Source organism: Squalius cephalus, assembly GCF_949319135.1.
Source record: "Squalius cephalus genome assembly, chromosome: 19".
Taxonomy (NCBI): domain Eukaryota; kingdom Metazoa; phylum Chordata; class Actinopteri; order Cypriniformes; family Leuciscidae; genus Squalius; species Squalius cephalus.
In genome coordinates this window covers 26,655,348-26,681,172 of record NC_137140.1, presented here as the reverse complement: position 1 = coordinate 26,681,172, position 25,825 = coordinate 26,655,348, and the positions used below count along the sequence as shown (strand labels likewise).

The 25,825-nt window shown below is 37.6% G+C and overlaps 1 protein-coding gene across 3 annotated transcripts in view; it reads right to left on the bottom strand.

Moving 5' to 3' along the window:
• The window catches only part of ankfn1a (ankyrin repeat and fibronectin type III domain containing 1a), a 79,334-nt gene that overhangs the window by 30,083 nt on the left and 23,426 nt on the right, over positions 1–25,825 (bottom strand). For all 3 annotated transcript variants that reach the window (XM_079852114.1, XM_079852115.1, XM_079852116.1), the window contains 4 exons: positions 16,775–16,812; positions 7,023–7,151; positions 4,938–5,130; positions 3,717–3,927 (listed from right to left, as the gene is read on the bottom strand). In XM_079852114.1, the coding sequence (XP_079708240.1) occupies positions 3,717–3,927; positions 4,938–5,130; positions 7,023–7,151; positions 16,775–16,812 (571 nt within the window). The remainder of the gene's footprint in view (positions 1–3,716; positions 3,928–4,937; positions 5,131–7,022; positions 7,152–16,774; positions 16,813–25,825) is intronic.

The window sequence follows — 25,825 nt, the reverse complement described above, 5'->3', positions numbered from 1 at the left end:
TGGAAAAGTTTATTCTAGTATTTGTACCTAAAGGCGATTATTACTTGAGCCCCTAAAGCAAAGTGTCAAACACTCACACTGGCTCTGTCTGTTTATCGTCAGCTTCATTCTAAACAGCTTGTCCAATTACAGAGCATCTGCTTTTGGTTGCCACAGCTAAACAGAAGGGAGTGACGCAAGAAAAACCTTTTGATGGTGAAGTAACCACATAGAATGCACTTTTATTCCTTAGGGATGAAGATGTGATGAATAGCAACCATAGTTTCAGCCAAAATACCACAATTACAGTTACTGCTACAACTGTAAAATCAAAATGTGAAATAAATGTTTCTGTGAAATGGTGTTTTTAAAAAACAAAAAAAAAAAAAAACTTTTGTCACATAAATAATAAAACAAAAATATATGTAAGGAATAAGTGATGAAATTATGTCAATAATGAAGTCAATTATTCCGCTTATACTATGGTTATCACAACTCAAGACATTGTTCAGATGTTGTATTTCAAGACATTTATCTGTTTTTTGTCCTTAAAACGCTTTTGTGAGTGGGACTATTTTCTTCCGCATCTTAACCCACGCCTTCGTTGCTAATTCCAAAACGTCATTTTAGAGGTAATAACAGAGGCATGAGCCATTGATAGCAGACTAATGCAGAGCGAGAGAGAGAGAGAGAGAGAGAGAGAGAGAGAGAGAGAGAGAGAGAGAGGTATTAAGCATGTGTGAATTACCTGAGTTAGTGTGCGTCTCTCAAAAGTGTTCGACAGTAGCATCTCTACTAATAGCGAAACTAAGTTTATCTGCTTCAAGAACAAAGCCATTATTACCACTGAGAAATATCATGTAGCTATTAAGTTGCTAAACTATTTTTCTGATTAAATGGTCAGAGCAGCGCTGACAACACAGCGCTGAGAGAGAGAGATCATGGAAAAATAAGTGGCAAAAAACATGGAAATAATTTGTCGTTATTGTTGACTATATTTATTTGCTTGGTCAGTGTCTTAGTGGGTTTTGATTCTTTTGCTGTTGTAAGCTTTAAGGACCTTTGAAATAACTGAAATCATTTGGCGAAGTGATATGGACATGCAATGCGGTCAAGACCTGCCTGGAAGTACTTTAGCTGTCCATTTCCCTGAAAATAATTGTACACCTTAGAACGTTTGTCAACCAATCAGATTCAAGCATTCAACAGCCCTGTAGTATAAAATGATATTAACTGAATTGTACATTATTAATGTTACGTAACGTGGTATATGGAAACCCTCACGATGAGGAATAGTTCCAGGAGACAGACTTTAATCAAAAATTCCCAGGAAACAGGATAAACGCAGGAGAAAACCACACTACTACAAACGAGAAAGGACAGAGACTAAGGGCTTATAAGCTTGGACCAAAAGAAGTGAACTAATGAGTTTTAACTGGACAACAGGTGAATTGAATAAGGCTAACAAGGAAACAAACTAGAAACTAGGTCAAAGGACAAGACAAAAACAAAGCATACACATTACAGTACGCCCCCTCTTGAAAAGGCGCGTCCTCGCGCCATACAACACAGTCCAACTGAGGAGGGAGGGCGGGGGCTCTGGAGGAGGGTAAAGAACTGAAGAAAAACAAAAAGAGTCCAGGATAAACAACTTAGTCCAAGGAAGAGTGGATGGTGTGAGGAGCCATGGGGAAGCCAGGAGCAGGATGAGCCAGATGTTTAGCCAGGGATCAGCCAAGACAAATCGAAGGCAGGAGGAGCCATGGTGGAGATGACTTGATGGAATGCATCCTGGGGACGGCCGACGGAGTTGCAGCCACGATGGAGACCCAGGTGAAGACAATAAGCCCGAAGAGCCCACACAAAGCTGGTTGCACTGGAGGTGGAAACGCGGCGACGAGCGCCCGAGGTACAACCGGTGAACCAGAGGACAGAGGCAGAGCCAGGGGGAAGGCGCAGCCAGACGGAGCAGAAGGTGCAGGCAGGGCGATGTCTGACCAAGGCGTGGCCGGAGGGACAAAGGAGCCCGGTGGAGCCACATGGCCGATGGTTTCCGGTGGAGCCGAGAGAGGGAAGGGCTGAGGTTGAGCCGATGTGTCGACAGGCCGCGGTGGAGCGGTGGGCACAGAGGCTGGAGGTGGAGCCTGGGGATCCTCTGGGCTGGGTGGAGCTAGTAGCCTGAAGCACTAAAGCAGAACAACACAAGATGTTGAAGAAGATGCAGACGGACTGAAGGATACCAGCAGAGGTGGGAGAGGGAGGTTTGGCGGGCATTCAGAATAAACAGGGGGCGCTGGAGATATAGGGCACATTGCAGATACAGGAGATACAGGGACATTAGGTTTTACCTCCCCATACCAGTACATTAAATCCTCCTCGAAATTGTCCATTAATTCCTTCAAATAACCACCAGAGATTCTAACCATAGCATCCACTGCGGTGGGGTTGTGGGCGGGGCTTCCCTCCAAGCCATCAATCTCCACTAATACTCCCTCTGCTATGCACAATGTTGCCGGTTCACGGACCTGGTCAGACACTGTTTGTGGTACGGGCTCCGGGGCGATGACCCCTTCCGACCTCATCTCTGGTTCGGGCTCGTACATTGCGGCAGGCCGGTCCCCACAGTCTGCGGTGAGCACTAACGTCTCAGTGCAGTCGCTCGCTGCTGGTGGATGGCTGGTCTCTGGCTGTGTGTCTGGAGTGGGCCTGGTAACGTTGTCATCCTCAGCGGGGCCAATGGTGTAAGCTGAACCGCAGTTCACCAACACCCACTCGACGAACTTGCCAGATGATCCTCGAGGACCCACAGGTGAGCCTTTGTGCGCTAGTTGAAACTGGTCAAATAGAAAGCGCACAGGAAGCAGTCTGGAATCCACATGTGTGGCCTCGAGACTCCAAGCAAAGCAGCAGCACAGCAGGTGAATCCATGTTGATCGGTTCAGTCCATTCTGTTACGTAACGTGGTATATAAAAACTCTCAAGACGAAGAATAATTCCAGGAGACAGATTTTAATCACAAATACTCAGGAAACAGGATAAACGCAGGAGAAAACCACACTACTACAAACGAGAACTAAAGAGACTAAAGGAGAACTGAGGGCTTATAAGCATGGACCAAACAAAGAGAAGTAATGAGTTAGTTAATTGGACAACAGGTGAACTGAATAAGGCTAACAAGGGAACAAACTAGAAAGTAGGTCAGAGGACAAGACAGACAGGCAAAACAAAGCATAATCGTTACAACTAATATAGCATATACAGTATACAAACATATTATATACTGTATATGTACAAGTTCAAAGATTTCTTACAAAAAATACAATTAATTAGAGACCAAAATGCAAATACAAAACATTTTCGTCATCAGTGTTGTTTTATATTTACATATGTAGACATATAATGTTGGGACAGAGCCTCAAGAATAATAAGTTATATAAATATAAATAATAAATTCTATATAAATATTACATTAATGAAGTGCTAGCATTTTCAGATGTTTTGTTTTCATCAAAATATGTGGTGAGGACAATACCTGCACTAACTTTGGCATTTTGGCATTTACCATGACACATTTTTGTGAAGGACTAGATTAATTAACAGATTTATTCCAATCCAACTTGAAACTTGAAGAATCGTTTAATGCCTCCTTAATAAGGAAACACTTCAGACACAAGAAGCTATTTAGACCGAGGGAATTGGCTGTTTAAAGCTTGTCATTGGTAAATATGCATACTCACAGTGAGGGCTCTCCTTCCCTCCAGCTTTTAGCAACAGCTTGGCAATGGGAACGTTGTTGGTCATGATGGAGATGTCCAGAGGTGTCAGGCCTTCACTGTTAGGGGTGTTGAGGTCCAGTTCATCAGCTGTGTACTGAAACAGCAGGATCTGCACAGCATCCAGGTCCTGCTGTTCAACAGCCTCGAACAGAGCCTCACTGCTCTGAACGTTCTGTGAGGAGAAAGTGACAGCAAATACTTTTACATTGTTACAAAAAAAAATCCATTTCAAATAAATGCTGTTCTTTTTAACTTTTTATTCGTCAAAGAATCCTGAAAAAATGTATCATGGTTTCGACAAAATATTAAGCAGCACAGCTCTTTTCAACATTATTAATAATAATATGGAATGTTTCTTGAGCACCAAATCAGCATATTGCTGGCGATCTATCATTTGACACTGAATTTGCTTTTACAAATAGATTTCGAATTCTCCCGTCTGTCAATTAAACAGACTGATTAGGATACTGATTAGGCACTACATAGCCGTTTTTATGGTTTTCAGGAAAATCAAGCTATGTTTCTGCATACTACTGTTAACTGGGATTGGAGAAAACACACACACACAAAAAAACACAGATTTTCGCCTACAATCAGCACAGACAACATAAAACGAGAGCACGGATTGTCTGTGTTTAACTGCTCATGGGTTTTACCTACAACCTTTCCATTACCAGCACAGATCTGTTACCAGGCATCCACCAACGGGTGGACACAGACATTTCTAGTTCCTTAAAGAATGCAGTAGAGGTCAAAAATTAAATGGGGATTGTTTAAGCAAATATTAGGCAAAAACAACACATTATAATAATAAGAGCTTCTCCTCTTCAGTTGTGAGTTTGATCCATGTGTGAAAACATACAGAGGCTGCAAGGGTGAGGGATATAATCGGGCACTTGAGTTAACAAGATGATTGCTAGATCTAGCTGTATATAATCAGTGACATTTGTGGAAGTTCTGAGAGCACGGCACGGCGCTGACGGTCTCACAAGCACCTGAAATGTCATTCCAGCTCAAAACATGTCATGTGTAAGGTCAAGTGAATGTTAACATCAATTTATTCTACATTATATAAATGTAAATGTCGGCTAATGTTAGCTTTTATTATTGATAATACGCATTCGGGTTCTTTAAGCTGAATGTTATTTCCAAATGTTATTTTTTTTCGTCCAAAATACTCACAGATACTTTGCGGATACGGTCGGATCGGCCAAAAAAGTAGGCATCTTCGAAGGAGGAGTGGCTCCCTTTGAACTTCTCCGAGAGGTTGCGGTAGAGACGCTTGGCAGCGCTGGGGGAGGCGGGACCCGCCCCCTTCTTATTCTGCGTCAGCTGCAGGTTCTGCATCTGTTGTGTCATAGTAATGGAGAAGTTCCTGTGGAGTCGAGAAGGGAAAGAGAACAGACAAAACACTTTTAGGTGTGATGCCTGTTGCATCAGTGTTGTTAAGAGTCTGCACTCGAAATAAATTCTTAGCATGTGTTTCGGTATGTAATTTATGACTAAGATCTGAGTCAGTAGTGCCTAAGGGACAGATGGCCACTGGATAGTCATTAATGCTTCAGCTCAAGCAAAAGCTACCTGCAAAATAACTGCATACTGATGCACAGGTATTTTATTTTTAAAAGAAAAAGGCAAATATGTAACATCTAAATGAACCTTTCTGATATCTGCACTCGTTCAAAAGTTTGGGGTCAGACTCTGTATGTGTTTTTAAAAAATATATATATTTTTTTTCATTCAGAAAGGATGCATTAAATTGATTAAAAGTGGCAGACATTGATAATGTTACAAAATAATTTCAAATGCTGTTCTTTTGAACTTTCTATTAATCAAAGATTTCCAAAAAATGTATCACAGTTTCTACAAAAATATTAATCAACAAAACTGTTTTCAACATTGACAATAATAAGAAATGTTTTTTGAGCAGCAAATCAGCATATTAGAATGATTTCTGAAGGATCGTGTGAAACTGAAGACTGGCTGCTATATTAAAACAGATTATTTTAAATTGTAATAATTTTTCACAACATGACCATTTTTACAGTAGTTTTGATTAAATAAATGCAGTTTTGGTGAGCATAAGAGACTTCACAAGCACAAATTGCATTCCTTCAAAAGAATTTATAAAAATAAAAAATAAAAATCTGACAGATTAATTTCAAGCCATTAATAGTCAACATCAAAACTGATATCGCTTAAACCGTTGCAGACAATTTTATTAAAAATGATAGCCAGACTGTCTCTCACTCCACATCAACAGGGTCTAGTTGTCAAGGATATCCTCAATGTTCTTATAGCACAATGAAATCCTGCAGGAAATCAATTAATTCTGAGCCAAGAATAACAGTAAACCCAGACAATGAATTTATAGTAGCTGTTGAGAGTTTCCTAATTAAAAAAAAAAAAAACACACCTTAAAAAAAAGCACAGCATAGGTAATAGTTGTTTTGATGCATCAGAAAAAGGACACAAATATTTGTGAAAGAATATTATTTACACTGTTCTGAAGAATTTGAGAAAGAATATTCTTTAGACTGTTCTGAAGAATTTTTGATCTGAGTTGACTGCAGGTTATGTAATCACAGACGAGTAGCACCTTTATCACTCATCAATCTCTCCATGATGTGCAAAAACAATTCATATAAATGCCTGAAAAAAGATCTGTTCCATTTGTCAAAGCATCTGGCACGAGTACACACTGTCTGAACATGCTAAGGGCATGAGTGCACAAAAATTTTGTTGAAATGTGAAAACAAATATGAGAACTCCTCCCTTTCAACACCTTCATTCTTCCAAAAAAGCAAACATCAAAATTGTCCCTAATTGACATTCTCCTGGGGATCTATGTGGTATTTCTCATCTCAGCGGTCTATAATCCTGTCAGACATGACATTAAGGCAGTGTCCTGTTTTTTTTTCTTCCTTGTGCACAGTTTTGAGCGTGCAAACACCCACTCATAGCACTAATAATAATGCACTCTGCAGTGCTAGAGTGAAGCCTCTGACACCAGTGAGTAATTGAGCGAGCAAAGTGAGTGGTCGAATCGGAGCGGTGCTCTAAGGTTGAGCCTTGAATCCAATTAAGCCATTAAAAAAATGGAAAAGGCAGCTGCCACTATGACTGAGGAACACCTGTGGGAAACAGCAGGGGGTGATGGATAACATTAGCAACACTGGAGAGGGGAATCATACTGTGAGTACACTTGGAGTGAGTGACTGCAGACGGACGAGAGTACAGCGAGAGCGAAAGAGATGCTGAACTCACCTGTCCAGACTCTGGGAGCTCCCCGGAGAGCCTGAGAGGAGAAAGAGGGGTCTGAAATCCTTAATCAACGCAGCATCGCTCTGCCTCTGGTTGAGTCTCTGAGCCAGCCGGGAGATCCTACTCTCAGATCTGATGAGAGAAAGTCCAGTGAGATGTGGGAAAGAGTCGGTTTCAGGGCACGGGAAGAGGGAAAAGATCAAAACAGACACCCCTGCTCTGGAGTTGCCCGGAGTACCAGGTGTTCACCGGAGCTCTCCTCTTCACGCGCATCTCGCCGCGGTGTTGGCAGGCTAATGTGCGGTGAGAGGAAAGAGGAGAGGAGATGGAGGGGGGGAGGGAGAAAGAGAGAAAGGGAGGTGGAGAGAGGGGCATTCTGCAGGCGCTAGGATGAGCGACACAGACAACAAAAGCACACAGGCGTTTAAAGCGAGATTCCACTGAGCATGCCCAAAGCACACTGTGCAAGCGATGGGGATGGGGGGGGGGGGAGGGTAGAAAGACCTGTTGTTCTTTTCTCATAATCACTCCAGTTGTTTCATTCTCCCTCTTATCAGCAGAAACAGGCATCTAATCCTTCAACACAACAGTATTTTTTTTTAAAACAGCACAGGAGGGCTGTTCCAAAAGGTAGGCAGAGTAATTATTAAGATTATGTTTCTGCCTCGCAGTGCATTTGTTATTGAGCTCAACTAGCCACCACAGAGTTTTTCATCAGATTCTTGGAAAAAAAAAGAAAGATGGATCCACAGGTCATAGACCCCCACATCCAAACCGAGCCGACTACCTAGACTGCATTTAAATGTATTCTAAAATCTTGAAATAATCATTGAAATATAAAAAAAATGAAAAACATTAATTAGTTACAAATATAAATTATGAATATTATATTTAATATGATTAAATTATAATTAAACTATAATTCAGGTCTTTACACTGGCTCCCAGTTACATTTAGGATTGATTTTAAAGTATTATTACTGGTATATAAATCACTCAATGGCCTAGGACCTCAATACATTGCAGATATGCTCACTAAATATAAACTTAACAGATCACTCAGATCATTAGCATCACATCAACTAGAAATACAAAGGGTTCACTCTATGGTGAGTCCGCTTTTAGCTACTATGCCAGCCGTAGCTGGAACCAGCTTACAAAAGAGATCAGATGTGCTAGTCACATTCAAATCCAGACTCAAAACACATCTGTTTACCTGTGCATTTACTGAATGAGTACTGTCCCAATGTACGTCCGACTGATTACACTGTATTTTATTCTAAACTGAACTCAAATGGCACTGAGAATTGGGTTAGAGAGATGAAACCAAGCTGATGACCTGGGTCTGTGTTGGAGAAGTGAGTTTGACGTGATTAAACTCAAGGTTCTGTGGGGTGCGGACTGCACTGATTCCATTCCTAGAGCTTCCGAACAAATGGGTTTTTAGGGTCTAATGAGGCAGTGAACCCGGGGTTACCCCGTGAGTCAGTCCTAGAGCTCCTCCAGTCCGATTTTAGGGAAAAATCGGGTCCATCGGAGACATCCAATAGATTTAGGCGCACAGAAAGAACACCACAGACACAGTGTAATCACCATGGGAAAATCTCAGAGAAAAACTGGGAGTTTACACCGGTGTATTGCCAGATTAGAAGTTTATCTATGTATCATCTTTTTACTCTTTTAATTCATTTTATAACTGTTTTAATTTTCCTTGTTTTTATTTTGTGATTATTTTAATTCCTTTCTGTAAAGCACTTTGAATTGCCATAGTGTATGAAATGTGCTATATACATAAACTTGCCTTGCCTTGCCTTAATATTACAGTTATTAACAATATAATTATAACAGCCAGTTATATAACTATTAACAGTTATAAATACACTTTCACTCTTAATTTCGGAAAAAGCATCAATAAAAAGGTGATGGAAAAAGGTGATTGAAAATGGCTGAAACATGACGGTAACAGCATTTAGCTTTAGATTTAGGGTTGTGTTCTTTAATATATAACAACATTAAACACAGCTTTAATTAAATAAATGTTGCTTATATAAATTATAAATACTTTAGTATTTAATTTCATATTGTTTAATATCAAAATGATAAAAATGTTAATTTTATTAGTAACACTTTACAATAAGGTCTCATTTGTTAACATTAGTTAATGTATTAAGTAACACGAACTAACACCGAACTACAGTATTCATTAATCTTTGTTAATGTTAAAATCCAGCTGTTGATTGTTTGTTCATGCCAGTTGATCGTGCATTAAATAATGTTAACAAATACAACATTTGATTTTAATAATGAAATTAACATTAACTAAGATTAATAAATGCTGTAGAACTATTGTTCATTCTTAGGTTATGTTAAATAAGTAGTTAACTAATGAAACCTTTTTGTAAAGTGTTGCCATTTTATTTACCTCTTATATAATTATAGCATATATTTACTAAAAGTTCCAAATCAGGCACTTATGAGGTTCCTTAAGTTCCTATGTAGGCAGCAATGAGGCAGTTCAATGGGTTTTGGAACAGAGCCAATAAACATGAATCACAAATCTGATGAAAACTTAGTTGTGGCTAGTCGAAGTCTTCAATATAAGATGCGCCCAGAGGGAAAAATACATAACTTAACTGGAGCATATTCAAACTAGAAGATGTCCTAGTTTCCCCTTGTTGTCGATGTTGTTATAATAATGATCAGAATGGGGAAAAAAATTGTTTGTCTATGTATTTGTGAAGACCCTTAGGTTTTAAAGCAATATTGAGAATGAGTGCTCAATCACTGCATGTCATGCTTTTAATCCATTAATACTGACTTAATAGCTGGAATGCTTGACTGTGTGTTTAGTGCCCTAGTGCACAAAAGCATGTCCTGATTTTTATTGTCTCCTACGGCCAATGGAAAATTACAGTTCCATTAACTGGCGGAGGTTTTTTCAAAGTGTTTTAGAAGTAATATCAGCTTTTAAAGATGAAATTTGAATTAAACTACAAAAAAAAAACACAAAAAAAAAACAAGTTTTACTGTGAGAGGATGTGCTCAGATTCATTGTAATTCTACTCTACGTCTAGTCGTGACATGGTGTGAAATAGGCCCCTTGGGAAAAAGGAATATTATACTAATATGGCTTATTATCTCTCCACCTACTTGCATATTAGTGTATGCTTTAATTTCTCAGAGAATAGCTCAGATCATTTGTTTCTCATGCAAAATGGTTACTGAACACAGAAGTGCTAATGGCCATAGTTATAGAAGTACGCTGGTGACGAATCCAATTGTTGGGGGATGTTGTTACCCAACCATTCCAGCTGGAGATAAAGACAAGTTTGAGGAAAGAAGAGGGGATGATTCATGACCACATGGACTGAAAGCTAAGTGACGGACAAAACAGTGTAACCACACAAATGCAGTGCTTTGTTAATTCTAAGAAGAGAAAGAGACCTCAAAGAATATATGAGTGATTCTATAACTGGAGATACATTTTGCATTTCATAAAGTTAAAGAAAACAGAACTAACAAAAATTCTTTTGTTTTTTGTTTTTGTCTTATTGAAAACATATAAAATGTTAATAATTCAGTGCTTGCCAAACACAAATTACTTTTTTTTTTTTACTTTTAATGAAAAAACAAACAAACAAAAACAAAAAAACATATCTATTGTTTGTCAGCTCTGTTACTGTCAATTCTATTACATATACTGTCAACATTATTATTCTACCTTGGTAACAGAGTTTGACAGTAACAGAATTGACAATTTTTAACTTTTTAGCCAAAAACTCAACTTGCTAGCATAGATCCTATAAGAACACTAATGAAATCATGAATAAAAGACTTTTAAACAACCCACTGTGTGATCAGTGATAAATTACGTTTTCCTTTTGATATTGTGGTAACAATTTAGACGATTTACAAAATAACTATTGGTGTAAGAACTTTTTGGATTAAAATATTTTCTCAGAGAGACCACATAAACATTTCAGTGCTTCAAATCTTATCAGTGAGGGAAAGTGGCATCATTTCCTGTATCTTACATGGTTGTGGGAGATTATTCCACCAATTTAAAGGCAAAGTATAATAAGGTAACAGAATTGACGCAAAATTTATGGACACACATTTTTATGACTATTTAGTGCTTTTATAAATAAAATAAATGAAATATTACCAAAAGTAAAATAAAATATTTTGATTACACAATGATACATAATAAAATAATACAGTGACTAATGATTTTCAGACACTTTTTACAGAAAATATTATTATTGTCTGTAACATTTTGTGATCCATGACAATGAGTAACAAATTATTAAAATAATTTTAAAAATATAACCATTTGAAAAAAGCAGAAAAAAATAATGACTCTGGACATCAAATGTACCGGCAATTATAGAATAATACATATGCCAACATGAAAGTCAGCTTCAATTGATCATTATCTAACATAAAACGTGCGGCCACGGATGCTACAATTTACTGGGTTCCTCAACCTGTCTCTCAAAAACAACTGATTCTTTTATTAGGTTGTGCTAATCGGAAACAAAAAAAAAAGTTACCAAGTGCCTAATGAATAACGTTAATATTTCATGCTCATTTTTAGATAAGAAATAAATTGAAATATTAATGAAACGCTGTGTCTGAAATTTCTCACTCATTCACTATTCCCAATACATCAAATGCCACATATGTGTATGAATAAATAAACAAATGAATAACCAAATTTGAACATTGATGTAAATATATGTTTCATAAATGACTCAATTATACAACAAATCATTATGGGTATAAAACAGTATTATAGACTGTAGATAATTTCCGGAAGCTGTAAATAAAACAAAGATTATTGGAGTATGTTTTACAAGAAAACACTATTAACAGTCTTAAAGGGCACCTATTATGACATTTAAAATGTCCCTAATGTTGTTTTGGGAGTCCCCAACAACAGTTTTACATGCATGCAATGACAAAAAACACTTTTGTTGTCGTATAATATACTCTGCTTTATACACACACATCACCTTAAATACCTGTAAAGCAAATAGCAATTTCAGACACACGCAGCTAAACTATACCAGCCAAAAATAAAACTGTTTCACATGCAATACTCAAGTATATATGCTGAAATGACACCTGATATAGAGCGCCAGGGATAAGGAGTCGCCTCTTTAAGAGGGAACTGAGTCAAAACAGTTCAAATGTAATGGCAAAAATTTTACAGAACATTTTCCATGAGGGAAGAACAAAGCTACATGTTTCCATAGCTGCAGCTTAAAAGCAAAGCTCTCATCATCTTGCATGCGAGCAATCAGGGGACACAAGCTTAATAAGAACTGACACTAATTGTACAGCGAGACGTCCATGTCATCGGTTCCTATCAGTAAAAATCCTTGAAAGGGTATTAGGAAAAAACAATACAGCATCATTGTGGACCAACTCAGCCCATGGCGATCTCTGATAAGAAGTAAATAAATGAATTAATTAGTATTTCTTGAATGTTTACTACTTTTGTGCAGTGCTATTGCATCCTGTGGCTTACAGGAATTCCTCCTTGCAACATTATGCTTTATAAACCCAATTTCTCATGTTTGGCAGCATTGGGAAAAAGAAACAAATTTACAAAAGCAAGACAAATAACTCTGTCAAAATGTAGTGGCTGCATTAAAAAAGGCTTAGTTTATTTCTAAAGTCAAGAGGAGGATAAAAGGAATACTAGAAAGAAACAATGAGGAAACCAGGACAGCTAGTAATAGTATATAAGCACAGGTGTAGGATGACTAAAGATACAAAAGGAGGGTGTGAAAACAGGTAGAACAAGTGATATAGATGGAGGATAGCAAAAGGAGATGAAAAAGACACCTTTTTCTTTATTTCGATTGCTTGAAGCAGAAACATCTTGAAGAGCAATCATGGTATTTCACGTGAAGTTGTAGTTATCACAAAACCACTTCTAAACTCATGTCATCTCCAACCTGATCTAGTCATCTCGCATTACAGTTGCTTCCAGATAGTTCTTGACTCGTGGAAAGACAAGAAGAAACCTACTGAAGGGGGGCTGTGAGATGGGCGAGCACACAGCCAATCAGAAGACAGTAAACCAAGTCACGACGGCGTGAAAGAGCAAGCGTTCTCTTCTCAGCGGGCTTTTGTGTGCAGCTCCTCTCTGCAGCTCAAGGGTAAGTGTTCCATTTGCATGGCAGGCAAAACAAAGGCCACGACAACAGCTCTGAGACACACATCTCATCTGGGGCATGGGCTTGGAGGCTTGGGTTCTATTAGCATTTTGTTCAAAAACTAAAAAAAAATCTCAGTTTACTGCCAGTCAAATCCATGATAGCATTCGCCGATTCCTCAGGCCAAGAGCATACCATATGTAGGATGGTGATTAGTTTTGAAACAGCTACTGCAATGAACAGAAAAAGTGGGAAGTGGATACTACTAAACAGAGCCAGAATCATGCTCCAGGAACTTGGAGAGTGAAGAATCAGAACTGGTTGTGAGATTTTTATAAACAATTGATGTTCAATTGCAATGAATGTAATACAAATCAAATGTTTAGCTTGAATGCTTGAGTACTTTAAATGAATAGTCAACCCAAAAATGAAAATTCACTCACCATTTCTCATAATTTCCTCACCCTCATGTTTGCATTTCTTTCCTTTGCTGCACATGAAATATATTAAAAGATAATTGGGAAACCAAACAATCAGGTTTGGAATGACATGAGAGTTAGTAAATGACGACATATGACAGAATAATTTTTAGGTGAACTATCCCTTTAAGTAAGTTCAAATTAAAGCCACCCACTGATTGGGCACTAGTTGACAAGCAACACAATTTGCTAAAACTTTAGTTTATCAAACTGTAACTGTGATTTTTGTTAAGTGAATTTGTTTTTTTGCAACTGAATTTGTTAAGCTAAACTATTGGCACACGATTAAGGACTCAATCCTTTAGCAGAATAAAGTCAAGTGTCATATAAAGCTTACATAAACATTATAGAGATCTTTACATAACCCTCCTTAAACTCGAGTGTTACCTCTATGTGTGGGCAACATGGATTTCTGTGTCCCAGACTAGTGTGAGTCAACCTCATTCTGCATATATACCGAAACTATAATCCAGAGCATTTTGTGTCAGCTGAAAGTACAACTTATCCTGAGAAAAACCTGGACTCCTTTTTTTTTGTGGCACAAAATTCTGACATTAAAAGCAATTTAGTGTCACTTTAAAGTCTCCTGTGTCTCTTCTGTATCCATCAATCAGTGAGAACTGAGCCAGAGAGTGTCTCGACTGACCGAGTATAAATCAAGCAGCTGACAACTGGTCCTGATGTTATCATTGTTCATAGGAAACCAATAGACGACCGTGACGTTCAAACTATTTTTGTCTCTGAAGCCATCTGCTGTTCTTTTTATAAGTTATACTTTTGGCCTTTTATGCCTTTATTGGATTGGACAGTTCAGACAGAAAAGCAAGGGCAGAGAGAGGGGAAACGGGATCAGCAAAGGACTTCGAGACAGAAATCGCACTCGGCTCATCAGAGGAGCAGTTGCGCTATATGTTGGAGCGCTGCCCATGACGCAAAGCGTTCTAAACATCGAGTTGATTTTTGGTCAAAATAAAGTTCAAAATAATGACAGACTTAAGGCTCAGTTCGAGATTGGTATTAAAGTCGGCATAACGCGGAAGTTGCGATAGTCTTTTCTTCCCTATTGTGGTGTATATGCAAGATAAACGACTTCTCAAACAAGAAAAAAGTAGGGCGGGACTTGATTTTGTAAGTCGGGAAATTATTTGATCATTGCGTTGTCATTTGCTATTTGTGCGATCTCGTGAGTGACAGGTTGTCCCACCCTCACGCCGAAGAGAAGAGAAGAAAAGAGATGTTGTTGCAAGTGGGAGGAAAATTTTACGAGTGAATTTTTAAAGAAAAATAATGACGAGCACGGTTAATCATTTATGATAAATACTGCAATATTCATGGTGACTTTAAATTCTGTCAGTATTTACTCGCTCTGATGTCTTTTTTGAAAAACCAGTATGACTTTCTTTTCTTCATGGAACACAAGAAGAGTTCAAGCTGCTCTTGCCCATGCAATGTAAGTGAATGGTGACCACAGCTGTCAAGCAAGATTTCCAGTGAATAATGACTTTTCAGTCTGTGGCTTCAGAAGTCTAGAAATATATTAAATAAGTTGCATGGACTACTTTATGAGGCTTTTATGGTGCTTTTTGGAGCTTGGCAGGCTGTAGTCCCTATTCACATTCATTTAATGGAAGAGAGCAGCTCAAACATTCTGCTAAACTACTACTTTTGCGATGGGGGGAGGGGGTTCATTGATTGGATTGAACCCAAAATCACATAAACATCATAACTTGCACCCTTTTCTGTATTTATTTCTGTAGCTATTTATTACACTACTACAACAGCTGCCATGCATAATGCACATGATGGAATATTGCAACATCAGATAAACTAAAACTATCTTTCTAATAAAGTTTAAATCATTTCAATTATTAAATTGGAAAAACAACAGATCACCACCACCACACTGTTGCAGTACGTACGTATCTCTGGAATGAAAGCCAAAGCACTCGATTATGTCTTCCTGAGGCTTAAACGCAGCTTCAATTGAGTTGATCTCCATGGCAACACTAGTGCCATATTTCTTAATGGATAGCATGGGCTCCACTGATTCAGACTGCAGGCAGCACGGTTTCTCACCAAGAGGGAAGCATTCAGAACAGTTTCCCTCAGCACATATTAGACGTGTACATGAAAACACACATTTAGCCAAACAAACTGACAGGTTAGTGGCTTAAAACCTCATAAGAGGCTCTTCTGGTTGTAGAAATGTATTGTTGTGTTGAGCTGAACACAATGCTTGACTGTAAAAAAGGACTGACAAACACCTTCCAGAGCTATTTCACACTGTGCATTAACACAGAGTACAGTACAATTCAGGGCAATTTCTGGCTATTATAGAATTCACTGCAAAAAATGTATTGAAGGTCGAGGCCTTGGTATCCTAATATCGTACCATTCATTTTGTTAACCTATGAAGTCAAATTTGCACTGTTTTTGCTCATAAATGAACTGCAACAGATAAATGAATGAATAAATAAATACATTATCAAACATTAAATGTTGCAGAAAAGTCCATCTAAGACCAAAACAGCAAATTATGTATGTTATCTAATAATAGCGCATACAATCTCGGATATTGGCTGCTTCTGAGTGATGGTGTCTATCTCTTAACAAACCCCCCATGGATTCATATAATGATTGAGCCAAGAAACTAGCTCCTCTGTGCATTTTTATTGGATGAACAACTGCAGTTTGAATTACCAAGGATATCAGTTTGATAAGAAGCACAAAGCATAACAGTTATAAACTTTTCCATGCTGGACAGATAACAAGTCCTTCTGATATCTTAGTTCTGAAGTGGGAACCCGCACAAACCAGAAATACAGTTTTAATTGCCTTGCAAAAAATAAATAAAAAATATATAATAATAATAATAATAATAATAATAAAATGTAATAATAATAAAGAGTTCATACCAAGCTCATTAGGCATCTGTAGTTACACTATACACTGAAACATCATCATATTTCTGTTTTGTTTTTTTAACAATATAACATTTGATAGCACCTTAATTAGTTCAACATCTGTTCATTGTCTTCATCTTTTCCCTTTTCATTTCTGGCAATTGCATGGAGTTTTAGAAGGTAAAGTATTTAAAATAAACCACTTACTTTTTATGGGTTTCGTATCTGCCAGTGGCTCCAAGACTCTGCAAAATTAAATAAACAAAAAAGTAGAATTTTAAACAGTATTTATATTAACATTAATCTTGATAATAAGATAAATTATACATTATTAAGCATACTATTTGAAAAGTCAAACATTTCAAACCTTTTTCAAAAAATTGGGAATGTCTTTTTTAGGCCTTTGCTTAGAAAATAAATCAGATGTTACGCAATTACAACCTTTTAGATTGTATAAGTATTGTATTACCCGTAAGTCAAATAAATGCAACACGACAAAAATGCATGAAAATAAAGTGCCTGAATTACTGCTCTAGAATTCCACCGAAGACAAACCAATGCGTAAAACAGATGTATAAATGTGGCCCCTCGTTGCTTACGTAAGTTGAGTTAATGATATTAACACTCTCTACTAACACAATGCCAAACAGAAATATTCAATTTTCTAATTACAGTGTAATCAATGCAGACACCAAAGCATTCCTGTTACCAGAAACTGTCCACACAGTTGGGAATGGCAGCCTCGCTGTTGTCATAGCAACTTTCGATAATTTGTTTAGAAAATTACCTATTCTGTAGAAATGCATATTCTTTCATCTGACATCAAATGCCATGCACTGGCCACATCAGCTACCAATACATGAAACTCAGCCGAAGCAAAGTGTATCATAATTATTATTATAGGTAAAGAAAGCAAATTGTATTTGTACAATCGTGCTTGACCTGTTGCAGCGTGCAGTACTTTATGTTCTTCATAAGCCTTTGGTATTTTATGAAATAATAAACACAGCAGGGGTGTTTCTTCAGAGGAGACAAGGGAGGAAAAAAATGTAGATGTACAAATAATCACCAATACAACAATAAAAACAAACCAAAAAATATTAGGAAAAATGAGAACTAGAATACGGAATAATGGAATAATGTATAAACAGTTTATTTTACTTACCAAGTCCAACAGTGGATAAAAGCTGTTTACGAGACAAAACGTGATTCTTAAGTTGTCAGGTTTTTATAAAGAGCTTATATAAAGAAAGATTGGAACATTATGAAATTCATGTCGTCTGGTAAAAAAAACTTCACAAATCTGCATAAATTCATAAAACAGATGGGAATGAATGGACTAATTACAAAGTAAACAACCGATCACCTCATTTAGTCACGTCTGAATCTCGAAATTGCTGAAATATGAAATGTTTGTGAGTGAGCCGTTTTAGGCTTGATTAAAACTGTAACCATCATGACACCTGTGGATTTGTTGACTATTAGTGTGAAAATGGCTATTAATAATAGTAGCTGAAAATGACATAAAAGTGACAAAAAACTCTACTTTTACAACATAACCGATTTTGTACTGTATTATTTTTGGAGCAATATATAAGTGTCCCTGTTAGTGCCCCTAATACAGTATTACCTTTCACAACAAAAAGTTGTTATCTCCTAAAAGAAAGAATAGATTCTGAACTGTCGAAACGAGTCGTCATTAATTCCAGTCTCACTTCCTGTTACATATCTACGTAACAATGTAACAAATTTGCACAGTGCCTGCCTATGGTCTTCATTGGTTGCCCGCGAACAACGTCTACTTTGACCCGCCCTCAAACACTATCGTTGTAGCTGAAAGTTTGGCTCGTGTTGTCGACATGTTGAGAAAACGCTGCTTTCAGCACTGCGAATCCACTTTGCATTTCAAAAGGATGAGGACTCGCGCTGGAATTGATACGGTAAGACCAACGCCATAGTTACTGTTCGTATCACTCAAGCGCTGAAGAAGATCCAGAGCTGAAATTCAAATATGGTAATGGCATTTCACTTCCGACACGCGGTAGACCAATCACAACAGACTGGGCCATTTGACCAATCAGAGCAGAGTAGGCTCTCGGAAAGGAGGAGTTTAGAGAGAAGAAATGAGGTGATATGCAATGTATTTTATGAGAAAATTAAAGTGTTTTTTGACCTTGGGTGCATGTAAACCTATTGTTGGAGTCCTCCAAAACAAAATTAAGAACCTTTAAAATAGCATAATATGGGCACTTAAAAAAAAGACTTGATCTGACTATTATTTTTATGTCAAGTTTTAAATTAAATAGTATGCAAATATAATCATAGATTTTAAACTATTGGTTGCTGGTGGAAAGTGTAAGGTAAATGGTGTTCTATTCCCAGAAATGGTAAAAAAAAAAAAATAAAAAAAAAAGTTAACTTGAAGATGAATACTCTCAAGCACAGAGAGGAGACTTTACTTCCTCTTTTCAAAAATCCACAACTGATACTTTGGTAACACCAGTTTTACATGCATAATTTGTTTAAAGAAATCAACTCTTAAAAAGTTAATTCTTGAGTCCTTAATTAGCGGAAACAGGAGTGCAAGGCAATCAGCCTTTAAATAGCCAAATAAAAGAAATTATCAATAATGAAATAAGACCATTAGACCTGTAGAGGCTGAGAGCAATACCTGAAATGATGTGCTTTTGGCACTGGATGTTAATACTCCTTAAATCAATAGCTGCACAAAAAATAACATGATTATATCAAATTGATAAAAAAAGAAAAGAGAAAATACACTTGCTACACTGTTCAGACAGCTCTTCAGTTTAAAATCGATAAAATGCTAAGCAGCCTTGAACCTCCTTTGCCAGAAAAAAGTACAGAAAAACATATTGTCACATACTGAAAGAACATGTCTTACAATGTATGATGTGACTCACGTAACTGTGATGTTCAAAACAAGCTGAATCAATTTTGAGGATGACACATTTGCCACAGTGTGTGGTACACGATGTTCTATTCCAAACCCAGCAGCGTCTGTGACTGAAGTCATATTTCCTAACAAAGCTCATAGCGCGAAGAGTCGTGAATATACCCAAGAGGGGCTGTGTGTCCCACATGAATGTGGCTTTTCTGCTCGCATAGAGTCTTGATGAGATCTGCTGGAGATAAATGACTATGATCATTAAGAGTGTAATTGTGTGAAACAAACTGACATCCAATTCCATAACAAACTACCCATTCTGGCAGGTTAGATGTTTAACCTCTTCCTCTTAAACAACACATGAAACTCTAGATGGCGCAGGCTAATAGGTCCTTAACGCAATCTGCTCGCAATCACATCATCTCTAAAGGGCACAGCTGATTGGTTCCTGCTGTATCAGGTCAGCATTTGCTGTAGCAGTTGCATTGCGCTTGCTTTCAGAAACCCTCCACCTTCCCCAGCTCCACCTGTATAGATCTGCTATGGGTAATTCATGTACGCTATATTGAACAGCAGCAGCATGTCTTACTGGCTCACAGCAGCATGTTGTGTGTGTATTAGCAGTAGCAAGTCCCGTACTTGCTCTGCAGCAGCAGCAATAACCAACAGGAGCAGCAGTGTAGCAGATCTATTATGCCAATACCAAAAATATCAACACGCCAAACACTCTGAGAGTCGTCATGACAGAATTACTAAAACTTTCAAATTAAATTGAAAACTGAAAATATAAAAGCGAAATTCAAAATGTTAATAAAAATATATTAGTATCCTAATGATGCTGACATAACACAAACCTAAAGTCAAATTGTAACATATGAAGTACAGAACTTTATCACAGTTGCGAGAAATACTCAATTACAGCTGTTCAATATAAAATTGCAAATGTGAGATCTAAATTCACAATTATTACAGAAGTGCAATATATTAATTTGTAAAATAAAGTTGCAATTACATGAAATAAGATCAATTATTTTGAGTGAGCTGACTTGTATGGAGCCCCTAAAAGGACATGATGAAAAAAATGTGAAAAATTATGCAATGCTTTTGTATTGTCTTGCAAATGTTTTGCGTTCCCCAGAGAAACTTTGTGTTCACTCACAAATTTTTGGAATTTGAAGCGTTCTTGGGGGAATGCAAAAGTTGGTAACACTTTAGTTTAGGGTCCAATTCTCACTATTAACTAGTTGTTTATTAGCATGTATATTACTAGGATATTGGCGGTTTATTATAAAGCACATATTAATGCCTTATTCTGCATGACAATATTCTACATCCCTTAATCCAACCCAATACTTATACTTAACAACTACCATACTAAGCAGTAATTAAGAGTTTTTTGAGTCAAAAGTCGTAGTTAATAGTTAGTTAATAATGAGACACTAATCTGAAGTGTGACCCAAAAGTTTTTACGAGGGAATGCAAAGGATTTGCGAGTGAATGCAACCCCCTCCCCTCACCTCCAAGGTTTTTTGGGGGAACGCAAAACTTTTGCGCAAGAATGCAAAAGCATTGAAATATTTGTTTTCCCTCTCATCTCATATATTTCCATGGACTTGCCATAAAGGGCCTTTAGTCATACTCAGCAAGGCCATGTTTTTGACTTGAACAACCAGATCAAACAAAATCCAGCAAAAATGACAGAGCAATCTTGAGCCGTGTGAAAATGTGAACATGGCAAAATGTCCGAGAGCAGCAAATGCCAGCGGACCGGCGCTTTGAGCTTAGCGGCTTTGAGATTTCCAATCGAGAGAATTGCTATCGACAGCTTGTTGATTTTGGTGAAATGTCACACTCAGGAAGCTCTATCGGGAACGCGACACAGGGCTGCTCCTGTCTGCGCCTGTTTTTTTAATGTCAGTGGACCTTCTGGGCTAATACAACAGTTCAGGGGCGACAACTGTCAATCTGTGGGAGTAAAATGAGCCTGGAAAGGCTTTAATTGCTTTAAAACACGAACAGAGACCAAGACAATACACTGCTGCTGTCTTTCTGTCTGATGCAGAACAGACATTGAAGGTGCACTGCTCTACTAAAAGTTTGTTAATCTTACACCGTATTTTTGTCTCTGTGAAACGCGATGATAGACAGGGACAGTATTTTAGAAACGGTTTCTATTTCTGCGACGTCAAGGCTGGTACTGATTATGTGCATTATTCAATGTTAAATGTGGGTTTTCTTTATATCATTATGTGACCTTTATAGTGAAATCGACAATGGATAATTCACCTCTAATGAAAGCAAGACATTCAAACTGTAAACTCAATGTAAACAACCAAGTGTCAAGTGTCAACAAACAAGTCTGAAGATTGAACGAAACTTCAAATCACTAACAGCATCAAATCAGCACAAACAGAGTTCATTCATTCATATAATGTGTAAAAGTACAAATTACACCTCTACACATTTATTCAGGAGGCATCAGCAATAAACCAGGAGTCTAAAAGCTCGTACTAAAACTGACACCTCCACTATCCTGGCACACAGCAGAAAAACGGGTCGCAGCTGTGCATACGGTGGACAGATAAATGCTGGGAGCAAACACTCTCACATTAGAATCTCACACACTGACAGACAGGAAACGGAAGCATTCACCAGCCCGAAATATCTGCTTGGATGGACACACATCTGGTCTTGTGAGCTTACAAGTGAAGACTCCGAGATAGATGGCTTTGACCAATTCTCTTCATAAACATGTCAAATAAAAAGTACAGAAATTCTCCTTTTCACAATATCAAACAAGCGTAGTAAATCTCTCCACTGGTGCATCGTAGTTGTTTTTCACATGAGCATTGAGAACAAAATGTGATGGAAACTGTTGCTTCTCCAGCTGCAAGATACTTAAGCTACAGTGAAAGCTTCTCTTTTGAATAATTTGCTACACTACAAGCTAATATTGAATGTGTAAATACATTTTTTAAATATAAGCATAATATATATTATATAGATATTTACTACAGGGTCAGTAAGATTATATTATTTTGTTTCTACAGAAAACATCAAATTGATCAAAAGTGAAGACATTTATAATGTTACAAAAGATTTCTATTTCAAATAAATGCATTCTGTTCACCAAGTTTTCACAAAATATTAAGCAGCACAACTGTTTTCAACATTGATAATAAGACATTTTTCACCAAATCAGCATATTAGAAAGATTTTTGAAGGATCATGTGTCATAGAAGACTGGAATAATGGCTTTTACTAAATATTTTAAAAAGAAACCACTCACTTATAATGATCAGTACAATTACTTGAACAGTTCTAAAGCACTGATTCATTAAAATAAATCATACTTTCCATTATATGAGCAAGAAACATTGAGGATTGCACATTTGACTACTACCTCAGTTCACAGTGTGACAAACAACTATCACTATTTGTAAGAAAAAGAATCTTGTTACTGTAAAGTAAACTATTAGAAATGTCACTGTACTGTCAAAGCTATTTGTCCCAAAAACAAATCATGAACCAGCCAACAGGAAATGCAGTGCTGTCGGATTGTTTAGGATGAATCACTTGTGTTATACTATTCCTCATTTGCAAGTCGATTTGGGTAAAAGCATCTGCATGAATAAATATGTTTTTCGTGACATGTTTAGAAAAAAATAACTCAATACAGATCAAGGAACCTGCATGGTGCACGATACACGTACAATTAGCACACTAATTGGACAAATTAGTTAGCGTGAGCGTGGCTATAATTACAGCCCATGAGGAAGCTGAAGGTGTGTGACCTCAAATTACAGTAATCAATAATTCACTTTGACTAATTTATATACGGCTCAGTCAAGATGCATGTTGAATGGGAGGGCATTTAAATGCTAATTGCTTTGCAGCCAGAGCATCATTATGGACACCTGGTTTATCTGGACGCCTGGAGTCTTCTGCTTCTTGACCCTGCTCATGCGAGCTTAAAGGATCGTACTCGGCTGAAGCCGAAGTCTGTTTTCACCTCTGGACGTAATGAATGAAGCGAATAGCTTGAACTGAACTCAAATAACCTCTTTCTGTAGATTAGGTTAGGCAAGCACGGAGCTGACAGCCAAGACAGTCAAGGGCTTCTAGAACTTCTCACTTCACGGTGCTAATTTGAACAAGGCCTTTATTTTTCTATTTGTCAGTAGAGTAAACTGTAGCATGGTTGTTAAACCTCTCCCAGGCCCAATTAGGGGAGCAATGCTAGCATTCATAGCCCAGATCTCGCTTCTGGTCTGGGAGGAAGAGGGGGCTGTGGTGATGCCCCTGGCAGCCCAGTCCTGGCAGCTCGCAGCCCTTGTGGCAGCAATATTAAGTGACTGCAGAAATTCATGGCCTGCGCAGCCATTTTATATGTCTAGGTGTCAACCGGCTTTCATATGGTGCAGGCGTTCAGCAACACATTAGCAAATTGTGCCGTTTCATTATTCATTAGGGTGCTGTGGTGCGGGAACACACCAGCCTGGTGTGAAAAACATGTGCGTTCCCTTTGTGATGATTACTGGCAATTCTTGTGTTATCAGGTTGAAGCTTCAATAACTGAAGATTGCTTTGCAACAAGCTGTTATGCAAGTGTGAAATCACTTTTAAAGTGATGATAAATGCTAGAAAATGATTGGTAACCACTTAATGGCCAATATATTAATTAATCAATTAACTTAATGTACTTTATGTTCCATATGCAAATGGATAGTTGCCATATCCTGCAGTGTCACATGCTAAATTCTAAAACTGTTCTACAAAGAATTATTTAATAATTAGATGCAGATTTTTTGGGCTTATATTAATTGAGAGACTGCATGGAATGTTTGTACTTTTAATTCATGTGTCAAAACGCAGAATTATTTAAAATAAAGTGGTGTGAAGGCAAAATGTGAATGGTGAAATTGAATACATTCATATACATTTTTACATAGAAAAAGTTGTATCAAGCATCCAAATGCAAGCATGAAATCTGAAAAGAGTTTGTATTATTTTCATAAACGTACCAAACCCCCAAAATAAAAGTAATTTTTACCATGGTCTTTCAGTAGGGTCCAAAACTCTGAGATCACATTGAATTTTTTTACTTTTTTGTCATGTAAATTAACAAATAAAAGTTTTCTCTTTTTAATAATCAATGACACAAAGAAAGAAAAAAATTATAAAAATTAAGATTTAAAATAAAATTTAACATTCTGCACCACTAATGATGTGACTTGTAGAGTTCATGCAGCTCAAGTGCATTTCCGAGTGCATAAAATGTATCAGTACAATATAAATTGTAATAAATTAAGTATTAAACTAGAAAATGATGCATAATAAAAGCCTTCTCATAGATAATTTTGGACCCCACTGTACCTTTTACTATATAGTTCAAACACTGATGGACTATATCAATAATTTATGGTAAAACAATGAAATTCTGGCCATCAAATGCACAGCTTCTATTTCTCCTCTCCATAACTGGCATTTTCTTTTCCCTCTTAATGTGATTCTAAATTGATTCAACCCACACAAACAAGATGTTCATAAACATAAGAAATCAGAGATTTAAGCTAGGCTGCTGCACATTATTATGACAGTTGGGTACAACGCTGCTTTGAAATTGTTCTGCATCGTCTTCTGCCCACGCTCATCACCTTGGGCTAGACAGCGGCTCCGGCATGGCAGAGAGAGAGAGAGGGCAAGCTTGCCCCCTTATGGTGTCTTAATGAAGTAAACTTTCATATAGGGCACTCTTAAAACCTGTAGAAAGCAAGTCTGTGGAAGTAGACCACTGCACCCCATCCAAATGAAAAGAAAATAGCCCTCCCCCGTTAGACAGCAGGAAAGTTCTCTTTTTGGCGGTGCTTGACTAAGTGGACTCTGTAATGAGTCTGGCCGCCTGATTAGAGTGATAGACATGCAGGAATCCAGCAGGCGCTGCCAGAGACCGCCACAACCAGGAGGAGGGGAGTGGAGGGGAGAGAGGACAGAACGTCTGAGAGAAGTCTGGAGGTAAACATCCCAGAAAAGTCCTAGCAGGAATGTAGACCTAAACTAGAGGCACTAGAATGAAGGATTGGAAGGTGGTGAGTTATAGCGTACAATGCATTAACCTTGAAGAGGGTGAATATGTAAAAAAAAAAAACTCTGCAGGAGATGCTCCATACCATCCGTGAAATCAAAGCAATTGCATGTTCTAAGGAGATGAACGTTTCCCAGGACAGGCTATGCTTTTATCAATCAGCACGGATTGAAATCTATCCAATCAAGTGTAGATGTTTGTTGAGATGCTATATGCATGAATGAAGGTTCAAGTGGTTGTTCAGTAACTAGGAGGTCCATTTATC